The 13,617-nt window shown below is 37.5% G+C and overlaps 1 protein-coding gene across 1 annotated transcript; it reads left to right on the plus strand.

Annotated features, from left to right (window-relative positions):
- Window positions 1-7,729: 7,729 nt before the first annotated feature.
- LOC103455310 (serine/threonine-protein kinase ATM-like) lies at window positions 7,730-9,165 on the plus strand. Its single transcript, XM_029092941.2, has 6 exons — window positions 7,730-7,755; window positions 7,838-7,969; window positions 8,078-8,201; window positions 8,289-8,357; window positions 8,561-8,702; window positions 8,829-9,165. Exons 3-6 carry the CDS (start codon window positions 8,103-8,105, stop codon window positions 8,855-8,857), a joined length of 339 nt encoding a protein of 112 aa, XP_028948774.1. The 5' UTR covers window positions 7,730-7,755; window positions 7,838-7,969; window positions 8,078-8,102; the 3' UTR covers window positions 8,858-9,165.
- Window positions 9,166-13,617: the final 4,452 nt, after the last annotated feature.

Here is a 13,617-nt window from a genome sequence, read left to right on the forward strand (position 1 = left end):
AAGAATGATCATTTGACGAACCTGAGCAACCCAGAGACTTCAATGTAGTGGTGAGCTTGTCATACCAAGCCCTGGGGCTTGCTTGAGCTCATACAAAGATTTATGGAGATGACAAACATGATTTAGCTTGGTAGGGTCTTCAAATCCTAGTGGTTGGATCATGAACACAGATTTTGTCAAGGTACCATGCAGAAAAGCATTGCTAACATCAAGTTGATTGAGAAACTAATCAAACTTGGCAGCCAAAGTGAGAAGTAACCTAATAGTAACAGGCTTGGCAACTGGACTAAATGTCTCAGTATAATCAATGCCGTGCTGCTAATGGAAGCCTTTGCCAACAAGCCGAGCTTTGTACCTATCAATGGTACCATCGGGTTTTCTTTTGATTCTAAACACCCATTTTGCACCAACTAAGTTATGAGTGGGATTAGCAGGAACTAGAGACCAAGTGCTAGTTTGAATGAGAGCATTGAACTCTTTCTGCATTGCTTGACGCCAATGATGATGTTTGGAGGCTTGAAGATAGATAGATGGGGTATAATCGGGAGAGAGATCAGAAGAGATGGGATACTTGGTTGCCAAGAGTGCTTTAGGTTTAAAAATACCCGATTTGGATCTGGTTTGCATGGTATGAGTATTGAGAGGTATTGAGGGTGCAGAAAGTTGATAAGGGAGAGAGGGAAGATGAGGGTTAGGTATGGCAATAGAAGATGGGACATGAAGAGATTGGGATGGAGAGGGTAAATATGGAGTTGGAGATAAGATAGGAGATGAAGAGGGAGAAGGCTGAGATAGAAGAGGAAAAGTCAATGTGGTTAGAATAGGATTGGATGGCTGTAAATGAGAAGAACTAGAGCTTGAATGTGATGGCTGAGGATGATCCTTTTGAGCAAAAGGAAATGTATCTTCATCAAAAATAACATGCCTCAAAAGATACACTCTGCCATTGGAAGGATCAAGACATTTATAGCCTTTATGGTTCAAACTGTACCCCAAAAATACACATTCCTTGCTTTTGGGATCAAGCTTGGAAGTTGTATAAGGTTTCAACCATGGGAAACATCGACATCCAAAAATTTTCAGTGAGATGTAATCTGGAGATCTGTGAAATAGTAGTTCCCAAGGTGAGAAGTTGGTGGTTGTTGGCATCCGATTAATGAGATAGATAGTTGTGGCAAAAGCTTCAACCCAATAGGAATGAGGAACCTTGGATGCTGCTAAGAGAGTTCGAGCAGTTTCAACTAAATGTCTGTGCTTGTGCTCAGCACAACCATTTTGCTCAAGTGTGTGAGGGCAGCTTAACTGATGGGAAATGCCATGTTCTTGAAGAAACTTGATAAACTTGAGACTAAGAAATTCCCCACTAGAATCAGATCGTAAGATAACAATCTTAGTACTGAGTAAAGTTTCCACCAACACTTTGAATTGCACAAATGTATCAAAGACATCAGATTTAAACTTGAGAGGAAAAAACCAAGTATACTTGGTGTAGTCATCAACAAAAATGAGATAATATCAATATCCATTAACAGAAATGAGTGGTACAGGACCCCATACATCAGTGTGCAGAAGCTCCAGATGCCTAATGGATGTACAAGAAATAGAAGCAAAAGACAATTTGGAACTCTTGCCTAGAGCACAACTGGAACACACAGATTTATTTAAAGCACTGGAAACTGAAAGACAAGACTGAGATGCTAGTTTATTAGGTATTTTGAGTGCAGGGTGACCCAATCTGTGATGCCAAGTCTGCTGTGAAGCTTTAGCAGAAGCTGCAAATGCCTTTTGATTACCAACAATAGAGGATGCATGAAATGGATAGAAACCAGCTCTCACAGGACCTTTAAAAAGCGTTTTATCCGAAGAAAGATTCTTCACAATGAAGTGAAAATGATACAAATGAATAGAACACCAATTATCAAGAATAAACTGATTTACGGAAATCAAATCTTGCTTAAGATGAGGAACATGCAAGACATTTTTAAGATCAAAACAATGAGAACCATTATTAAGTGTAGAAGAACCAAAATTGAGTATAGGCAAACCTTTGCCACCACTTGCTCAAGTCCAGTGTATGGCTCAAGATTCTGCAAATTTGTGGAGGAATGAGTCATGTGCGAGCTAGCACCAGAATCAAGAAGCCAAGGATGAGGGGTAGAGGCATGATAAGCAGCTGGAGAATTCTTGTTACCAAAATTGGGATTCATGCGCTGAGGACACTCAACAGCTTCATGATCGAATAGGCGACAAATTTGACAAGAGATCTTTCTGTGAGAATTGTTGTACTGAGAACGAGGACCACGATTGTAACGATGATTACCCTGATTACCGCGATTAAATCTTTGATTGCCCTGAAAACCTTGATAATTCCGCTGGGAACCACGATTGGTGTAATTACGAGATTGAGAGAAATTGCCACGATTCGGAAGACCATAGGATTGTGAAGAAGATCCGTTCTGAGTAAAGAATGCTTGAGCACCAAAATCACCAAGAGGTGTAGGAAGAAGACCAGCAGAAGCATTAAAAGCTTAAATGGGAGCAGATGGTGAGGTTTTCTTGCGAGCAGTCAGTTGAAGCTCCTTACTCAAAAGCAGCCTATAAAGTTCATTAATAGTGGTTGAACCCATGCGAAATTGGATTGCATCAATGAAAGACTCATACTCAGAGGGCAAACCATGTAAAATTACAGAAATCAACTCAAAATCTTCGATTGGGGCGCCTGCATTTGCAAGAGCATCTGCGATTTCTTCAATTTGTTGAAGATAGAGCACAGCCGTAGAATCACCCTTCGTGATGCTACGAAGACAAGAACGAAGCTCATGAATGTGCGATTGCGATGTAGTTGCAAGTCGCGATTCCAATTTTGACCAGAGCTCACGAGCCGAATTAACTCCAACAGTGTACGGAATTAGGGCATCTGATAGGGTAGAATTAATCCAAATCAAGATATTCTGATCATTTTCAAACCAAGTAACATACTGAGGATTGAGAGTAGAGGTTTGATTACCCGAGGAGTCAAGAAGGTATTTCGGCGGAGCAGACATCGTGCCGTCAATGATTCCGGTGAGATTGTACCGACGAAGGATGGGAGCGAACAGAGCACTCCAGGTGAGATAGTTCGTCGATGGAGCTTGATTGGCACCATAGATCCAATATTTTGGATCGTAATCGACGATGTCGTCGAGGAGAGAGAAGAATTAGGGCAAGAAGCAGAGCCAGAAGAAGGAGATCCAGCCATGGCGATTGCTAGGTTTGGAAGAATCGAAGATAAGGAAGCGGGAGATTTCTAGGGTTTGAAGATTCGAAGAGGAAGAAGCGGGAAGCAGAGGAAGAGGATCAACTGTCGTAGGACTTAGGCGAGTGATACCATATTAGGAAAATTATCCTTTCATTTCATTACTTCAATAAGATTACACAATGATGTCTTATATACTAGCTACTCACCAGTATTAGATAACTAACTAATCACACCTTCATCAACTAATCACTCACTAATTACAAAACTACCATAACAACCTTAACTGTTTACAGTTTTACCCTTATTAGTTTCGGCTCTGAATGCGCGAAAGTTTTCTGAAATTTTGTGTTCACAATAGTTTTTCTGAATTGCAGAGTTGTCTATGCAATTGCATTCTTGATGCCAAACACAGTAGTACTTCCCCGTTTTGAGGAAATTGTTGTATGATTAAAGTTTTGGTGTATGTGCAGGAAGGGATAAGGTTTTTGAATACATGGTTAGAAGGAGAAAGATTGATTGGTTTCTGTAAATATCTCGGAAAGAACACTCCAGAGCTTAAACCAGATGAAATTCCTCACTGTATGATGATGATTTTATTCAAGATTAATTGCAAAGTTTGTAGTAAAACACATATAATCGTTACAATAGTTGAGTGAACTGCTTGTATTGTTATTGCAGCCTAGACCTGGCCATTCTTTATTAATCTGCTGATTCAGTGTGCTTCGTTGGAGATATCCTCCTCAAGCAAGCGGCGATTGCCCAAGTTGATATATGCAAAGACTCTACGGATAGTTGTGCAACAAGCAGAGGATGATAAGTTTTCAGGTATTAAAAACCGTCAGCAGATTAAGCTTTGAAGTAGTGCAAGTAGTTACCTGGTTAAACAGTCTACATCTAATTATGCTTATGCTTGTTTTCATCAATCCTTCATTTTGTTGTTTGATTCGTAAGTACCACGCACACATTAGTAAGGATCTTTTAATTTTATGGTTCGAGGGCACATGTGAAAGCTTTTAAAGGTACTGCATGCCATTTTATAGTTGTAATCGTCCCATTAGCTTTAATCAAACTATTGTCTATTCTGATGTCTCTCTCTCTCTATATGCTTCTTTTAATATAATTGCTCTTAAGGAACAAGTGCTAATAATTTGACATGAGTACTAGGATATTACTCTGAGTTTTATTCAATCTAAACCTTGAATGCTTCTCTTTAATTGTTGTCATACTATCTTGGAGTCGTATACTTGGTGTTGTTCTGAGTCTTGTATAGATCATGTGCCATATTTTGTTGCGCGATATGTATATGTGTGTATATATACACATTATTTGGGAGAAAAAAAAAAGAAGTGACAAAACCCTTGAAATATGTGGTTGTGTTGGATGAACGCCCCATCTTGTTTTCCTAAAAAACAGATACAGGAAATGTAAGATGGGTATCTATGCATGCTTCTGTAGGGAATTTCTTCTGGACAGTTAGTTGACTCAGATGTAAAATATTGCAAATCTGGTCCATATTTATGGGGTACTTTTTAGCACACTATATAAATTGGTGATGCTTTTAGTTTGTGCTCATTGTTGTGCTGATGGAATGGAATATATTGCAGAATTTTGAATGATGCAAACATGGTACATTCTTATGATGGTCTGCTATGGACACTGAGGTATGCTGCACTAATTAACCTTAAACACACTTTTTATGTAAATCTTGTTAAGTGTGTAGCCAGGTTGTGTATAACCATGTGACATTGGTGTTCCGTTTGGCTTTGCCATAAATGGTGCTCCACTAAGTTTAATATACTTTATCTGCACAAACATCTACTAGTTATTAAGATATGGATGACACCAATAGATTCTCCCTCTACCTCTCTAATCCCCTGCTTCTTATGAGCTTATATTTATATATTTACATGCATCTAAAGGAGCTTGCAGGAACTTTCTTCTGTGCTGTTGCTTCCAGATCCAAAGCTGAAGAAACTGTCAGACTCGTCTCCCTCGAATGAGGTGCTTGTTTTTTCTTTGTTTCTTTTGTTGTAATTCTTTTGACGACAATGTTTCTTTTTTATGTTGTCCCCTTCTAGATGTAAGCCTGTTACATTCAAGGGGTTCAACTGAAGGATTTTTTTTAAGACTATTAGTAGGTATACTACAGTTAAACAACCCTGGGCTTGTACTATCCAAGGACTAAGTTTTTTTAGTGCTGTCTTTAGGGACTCTGCAAATATGTAATATATACGGAATATGTTTGACCCAAAAAAAAAAAAACCCTAAACTCAAATTACTCACTTCATCTTCCATTCTGGCTATGACAACTGAGGTTTTAGTGGTTGGTGGTCCTGTTGACATTTCCCAATGGATTAGCTCAAGTGGGTGAGCTAGCTATGTTTCTGATAACAGGCAAAACAATATTTCATCTAAAATATATTACTGGACAATATTTCTTCTGAGTTTTTGGACCTTGGAAAGGTTGAAGATGTTGCTTCTTTTTCCTTGAAATCATGATTCAAGTTTTAGTTTTTCCATCATTAGGTTTATACAATATCTCCTAAGATTAGTGCAAAGTTCTAAGTTATTTTCCTGCACGTAGTAGTAACTCGTCAGATAGCCAGCAATATGTACATATTAGAAGAAGATTTAGCCTAATCTATGATCTTTGTTGTTGTTGGGTCTTGTTTAACTTTTGTTATGGTTTCTTCTTAATTCTTACATAGACTCTAGAAATAAATGTCCATGCACACATGTATCAATTTTAAAAGAAACACTAAATTTCTGGTTATTTGACATAATCTTTTAATTTCAATTAGTTGTCTTGGCTGAACATGGAATGGAGTTCCATTTTGGAACGGACACAGTTACACATGAATTTACTGGAGCCTTTTATAGTGTTCAGGCGAGTGCTACTTCAAATCTCAAGTTGTAGGGACTGTGCAACATCTTCTGCAGTCCACTTCTACCCTCCGTAAGGTATTATCAGCATTTTCATAATCATACAACCATCAACTTAAGCCCATTTCCTGATATTTCCTAGTCTCGTTTCTTTGTTTTACAGGGTTCTAGATTTTCTCAAGCCGCTGCAGCCTTGCATGAGTTTAAGTTGCTCGCTGTCGAATCAGGATTGGAAGGGTACAGAGTCCCTATAATTCTTATTTTCTTACCCTGCTTTAAGTCACCCTTTACAAAAGTTAGAAGTTTACACTGGTAAACTTTTGTTTCATGGCAGCTTGAAGAAGCAAAGCTTCTGCGTGGCCAAGGTCAGCATGAGATGGCCTTCAATGGAGTCTCACTTTTGTTTTTAATCTTCTCTTAAATAAATGTTTCAGTAGCCTGTTTCCTCTCGGTACAAGTACTTATTTCTTGTTTTTCTCATATATATGTATATTTTTTTTCAAATAAATTTACAGGTAATGCAACAATTTTTTGGTTTAGTCAACACCTTTCTACAGAACCACCAGGATACATGGAAAAGAAGATTAGGAGTGCGTACATACAAGGTATCTTCTTCAACAATAATATCATATCACGTCATTATAAAGCAGAAGAATTCACCAGCGTTCTTTCTTTGGATGATTGTTGTAGTGCAATGTGGAATTAGTTCCCTTGATTGTTTTGCATTTTCTTGAACATTTACAGTTTGAAATTTCCATTGAGAAATGCATGTTATCAGGTTTGTGTCATGTATCTTTAATTATTATACTGATCTGTGTGCCCCTTTGAGGATTTTGCTGTAAATGAATTCTTGTGCGTGAAAATTGCATTATAGATTCCGACTGGATATGCATCTCTTTGTTAAAATATTTTTTTCCTAACAATGATCTTTATCGTTTAGTTCTTTTTTACCTATTGAAACGTCATGAAATAGGTAGTTCCATTTACTCCAAGTGCCGGTGTTCTTGAATGGGTTAATGGCAGTCTTCCTCTTGGAGAATATCTTATAGGAAGGTAATGGGTACCTTCTTTTAAAGCCAACGTGAGGATTTACAATGATCGAATAATCTGGTTGTTCTAATTTTCATTTTTTTCAATTTTCAGCACGAGAAATGGAAGGGGCCATGGTCGCTATGGAGTGGGGGACTGGTCATTTCTCAAATGCCGAGAACACATGGCAAATGTAAGTACGGATTCTTAAAATTTTGTAACGATTGGAAGTTTATTGTGAGTGAAGAAAACCAATTAATCAAAAGAGCATCATTGAGAAGGACGATTGCTCTCCTGTTTACTATAAACATGGAAAATTTGTACTCTCATTCAAAAGCAGATGTTCACCTTTAAACAAACTTATATAAATGCTTTGGTTTTCGGTAGGGAAAGGATTCAAGGAAGTTTGTGGGAAGTTCAGTTATATCATTTCTCTGGGTGAACACCTAGTTTTTCAAATATTAAGCTGGTGAGCATCTTAATTCCAAATAAAAACCTCGTGCAGGCCTGTCATGCATCATTTTTTCTTGGAGAGGTTTTTGCAACCGGCTGACTGGTTTGAGAAGAGACTTTCATACACGCGAAGTGTTGCTGCTAGTTCAATGGTAAGTGATTTATACTCATTCTGTGGCAATTGGTGTTTGGCCATGGTCTCTAATAATTCTGAAAACCGTGCTCCATATTCAGGTTGGTTATATTGTTGGCCTCGGAGATCGACATTCTATGAATATCTTAATTGATCAAATGACTGCAGAAGTTGTTCGTATAGATCTTGGCGTTGCCTTTGAACAAGGCTTGATGCTCAAAACACCAGAACGGGTTTGTACTTTGTGATTATTTTTTCCCTGCTAAGCTTGTTTTCCTAGCTTACTGACATAAATACTTCAATGTTCTCATATTAAACCGATATTTACATATTCCATTTAGACTTACAAGGGACATCATTGATGGCATGGGTGTCACCGGAGTGGAAGGGTTTTTCAGAAGATGCTGTGAAGAAACTCTTTCTGTTATGAGGACAAATAAAGAAGCACTACTGACCATCGTTGAGGTATGTTACTCGAGTCAATTTCTCTAATTAATAACCAAAATTCGCAGCTTCTCACTTCTCTCGATATCTGATGGGTTTTCGATGCAGGTTTTTATCCATGATCCACTTTATAAGTGGGCTTTTATCACCTCTGAAAGCTTTTTGCAGCGTCAAAAGGTAATGGAAACTTAGTAGTCTGTTTACGTTCAGCGTATGCATATCCAATCTAAGTCCAGGACTAAGGGGGTGGAATAAATTGGAGGGATCACAAAATATCAAACGTGTAATGCAAACATCCATCTCAGTTGACGTTCTTAAATTGTTTCACCAGTAGCTGTTCGTTATTGCTTACACCGAAAACATTTCTTTTTCTTGGTTAGGAAACGGATGATGACTTGAATTTAAGCTTTGAAGGCTCGCAAGATGAATATGAAGGTAACAAGGATGCTGCACGTGCACTGATGCGTGTAAAACAAAACTCGATGGATATGAAGAAGGGAAATGCGAAGCATACATGGACAGGTAGTTCTCGTGCCCCGCAGTTTCATCAATGTACCTATAATATGGAACAAGTAGCACCAATGAAATTTAGTTGAAGATTACATCTTAGCTTCGGATATCTGTCTTAAGAGAAATCTGAGTTTGCAGGTTCAACTACTTATACAAGATGCGATTGATCCCGAGCGTCTTTGTCAACTGTTTCCTGGATGGGGAGCGTGGTTATGATGGATTCCTTCGTCGTCTTAGTCCCAAAAACTTTGAATCCTCTTTGTACAGGCGGCTTTTGAATGTATTTCTTTTTGTATATATACCCGAGCCGTTGTATCGGGTGTAAGTTGGTCCGTATATAGTTCCATAGGCTCCGATGTATAGGCCTACAGCTGGTGGTTGCACAACTTGCACCAGCTCAACTAGTGATGTATATTAGGAAAATGATTTTCATTTCACAAAAAGAATAAAGTTACACTTTTTAGTATGTATACAAGCTGTGAAAGCCAGATGTACAGTAACATCTTTCTAACTAAGGAAATCATATCATAACAAACTAATAGTTTCCTTAACCTCTAAGTATTATCCCTAGAAGATGAGTTTACAATATTGCCCTTAATACCCCCCTCAAACGAAACTGCGGAATTCGAAGTTGAAGTTTGTCTTGAAGAAACAGAAATTTGAATTTAGAGAGAGACTTGGTGCATATATCAGCCACTTGATCTTGTGTACAAATGAAGTGAAGAGACTTGCTTGGCCAAGACCTTTTCCCTAATGTAGTGATAGTTGATTTCAACGTGTTTCATCCTAGCATGAAAAATGGGATCCTTGGCAAGGGATATGGCTAGGACATTATCACACCAAAGTTGAGGAGAGCAAGGTAGACAATAACCAATATCAACTAGCAATTTACAGATCCAGGTTATTTCAGATACCCATACTCTGCCTCTGTTGATGAACGAGCTACAGTTGGTTGCTTTTTAGCACTCCAACTTATGATTGAATTTCCCATAAAAATACAATAACCTCTAGTGGATCGCCTATCCAAAGCACAACCGGCCCGGTCAGCATCTGAGAAGGCTTTGATGTAGGGATTAGTGGAGCATTTAGAAAACCAGAGGCCAAGATCAATGGTACATTTGAGATACCTAAGTCTTCTCTTGACAACTTGGAGATGGGAAACTTGGGGAGTATGCATGAATTGACAAACATGATTAACCGCAAAGCTGAGATCTGGTCTTGTCCATGTTAACTATTGGAGAACACCAACCAAGGATCGATACTCAGAAACATTATCAATGAGAGGAGAATCATGATCAAGGTTGGAGGTGTTGAGTGGTGTATTGCAGGGTTTAGCTCTAACCATTTTAGCCTTAGTTAATAGGTTCAAAATGTATTTAGTCTGAGATATGACAATACCAGTGGAAGACCTTTTTACCTCGATCCCAAGAAAGTAGTGCAAAGCTCCAAGGTCTTTGATAGGAAACATAGTGCTGAGTTGTTTGATCACATCTTGACAAGCTACAGATGAATAACCAATGACCAGAATATCATCCCCATAAACTAGATTGAACATCAATGTAGGATCCTTTTTGACAAAAACAGAGTGATCACTTTGAGAGCCAACAAATCCAAGAAAATGAAGAGCAACATGTAATTTGTCATACAAGGCTCGGGGAGCCTGTTTTAGGCCATATAAAGATTTATGTAGCTGGCACACATGATTTGGTTTTGTAGAGTCTTCAAATCCAGGAGGTTGCTGCATGAAAACAGATTCAGAAAGAGTGTCGTGCAAAAAGACGTTGCTGACATCTAGTTGATTAAAAAAACCAGTAAAATTGGGCAGCAAGAGTGAGTAAGAGTCTGATTGTCACAGGTTTAGCCCCAAGGCTAAACGTTTCAGTGTAATTAAGGTCTTCCTATTGATGGAAGCCTTTTGCAACAAACCGGGCCTTGTAATGATCGATAGATCCATCATGCTTTCATTTAATCCGGGAAACCCACTTGCAACCTACAATGTTCTGAGATGAATTGTGAGGAACCAGAAACCATGTGCCAGTGTTGAGGAGAGCATTAAACTCTTCCTGCATTGTATGGCGCCAATGTTGATGTTTGGAGGCCTGGATATAGGTTGTGGGAATGTAATCAAGTGACAAATGAGAGGGTAGTGGATGTTTAGTTGCAATGAGAGCCTTAGGTTTGAATATGCCAGACTTATATCATGTTTGCATATGATGAATGTTGAGTGGTAGTGGGGAATGATCATTAGAAGAAGTTGATGGATCTGATTGAGGTATAGGGAGGGGAATGAGATTTGATTGGGAATTAGGGATTCATAAAGAGTTGAGTTGATACAGATGAGAATGTTTTGATCATTCTCAAACCAAGTAACATATGCCGGATTAAGACTACAATTGCCAGAAGAATCAGTGAGAAATTAAGACGGTGCCGACGAGGATCCATCAAACAAACCCGTGAGATTATATCGACGAAAAATTGGAGCGAAAAGAGCACTCCATGTCAGGTAATTGGTAATGGTGAGCTTAATTAGAACCATAGATCTGATGTTTTGAATTGTGATGTAAGCAGAAATTGAAGAATTAGGGTTTGAGGGTGCAGTCGGAGGAAGAACTTGAGAATTTGATTATGATGAAGGAGAGGCAAATGTTGCCATGGCCAGAGACGAAGACTTGAGAAATCGCAAAAACAATCAAGATCAGAAAGATAATCGATCAATTTGCAAGAATCGAAGAGAGAGGCACACAGAGAGAAGTGGGAGAATTTTGGATCGAAGAGAGAGGTCATGAGACATCGGCGGGTGATACCATATTAGGAAAATGTATTTTCACTTCACCAAAAGAATAAAGTTACACTTCGAGTACATATACAAGCTGTGAAAGCCAGTTGTGTAATATCTTTCTAAGGAAATCTTATCATAACAAACTAATAGTTTCCTTAACCTCCAAGTATTATCCCTAGAAGATGAGTTTACAATATTACCCTTAATAATGTATCCCCCATTACTGAAAAAAGTAATTTTATTGAAATACATGCAAGGTTTTTCTGGAATTGTAGCCGTAGGGGCAAAAATGCCTAATTACTTGGATGAAAGTAAATACTCATTTCCTTTTTTCACCTTTCATGAACTTAAAAAGGTAATTTTCTTTTTCAAGTCGAGAACTATTTACACATCACAAGTACGCTGTTATGTAATAATTCGTACTAATAAAGTAAAAATACAAAGACAAAAAATTTGCATATTTTTATTTTATTATCACGGACCTAACATTTTTCAACAGGCTAATTTTACTCTAGGTATCCGGATTGTTTGATTTTTTCACTTTTACAGTGCCTCTGACCCAAAAAGGATCAAACTGTGTTGACCAAAAAACTGGATGGAAGTGCCAGCTTGGCGGATTTACTAGCGAGTACAACTCTAGTGGTTCAGCTGGAATCCTTGTTCGACCCATAGAGAGACAAGGATCTTTATGCCCATAGCTTCACCTCCAAGTCCAACCCTTTCTAACTATCTTTCACTTACACGAAACAATTTTGTGTTGATTAGAATCTGTTTGAGAGTGATTATTAGTGCGTTAAAATCACATTTAAATCGTTCGGTAAAAATTTAAAAGTTTGTAATTGGGAGTAAAATCATTGACATACAAATGAAATGAGAGATGGTTCTTCTTAAAAGAAATTTCTTAGAAAAGAAAACCGATAATTACTTTAGTCTTCAATGAAACATTTTAAAATTAATGCTCAAACGAAAGTCCAACCCTTTCTAACTATCTTTCACTTACACAAAACAATCTTGTGTTGATTAGGGTCTGTTTGAGAGTGATTATTAAAGTGTTAGAATCACATTTAAATTGTTCGGTAAAAATTTAGAAGTTTGTAATTGGAAGTAAAATCATTGACATACAAATGAAATGAAAGATGGTTATTCTTAAAAGTAATTTCTTAAAAAAGAAAACCGATAATTACTTTAGTGTTCAGTGAAAAAATTAACGCTGAATCGAATCTTAAAAGATTGATTAGTGACACTTCGAAAATTCTTAAAGATTATTTCACGTCATAGCTGACTGCCTGTGTCATCACCTTCCACCAAACAAACAGCTAGAAGCAGACAACTTTGAGCAATGAAGTTATCAAGTTCTCAATCAAATTGTGACACTAATCCAAATTTTTTAACACACAAGGTGAGACACACTGTGAGACTTCCTCAATCCCTAAGACAAGATGGACAAAACATTCATTACTTCCAAAGAAAAATATCTATAGCCTCTATCAAATACACAACTCCATGTTTTACAAAACAGTGTTATTGATATTTCAAAAATCTTATTCTACATTCTCCACAAGTGTATTTTTCTTTCTAAATATAGAAAGTTTGGAGTCTAGAATGAAGAATTTGAAGTGCCAATAATAATTCCCTTAAAATAAAACTAAAACTAAAATGGAAAAGTATTAGATACTATGGTGGTCAAGTCTCTCTCTTCGATTCATTATATTTCGGATTAAAATCTCTTCTCTTTTCTTAATATATCTATTGTGTTCAACAAAATTAAAATTAAAATTCCTGAAACATGAAAGAAATTGATTTTTGCATTCCGCCTCTTTTACACATTTTTATTTATTTTTAACTTTTATATTAACTAAACAAATGAAAAACGAAGGAATCATTTGTGATAAAAATCCGTAAATCTTGTTGAGTTCATTTATGCATTTAATAGAATTTTTAACAAAATTGTGACAGAATGATTACATTGATTTGCAATACCTATTTTCATGGACTACATTGATTGATTTTCAATTTCAATGAAATGTTTGGATAACCATATCCTCCCGTCCAATTCCGTCGCCGACCAGTCTGAGCACCTCTTTCGGTCTATGCGCCCAATTATTCCCCCAAATCCCAATGACGCCCTTCCCATCCTGAAAAGGCAAT

Source organism: Malus domestica, chromosome 14 (assembly GCF_042453785.1).
Source record: "Malus domestica chromosome 14, GDT2T_hap1".
NCBI lineage: Eukaryota > Viridiplantae > Streptophyta > Magnoliopsida > Rosales > Rosaceae > Malus > Malus domestica.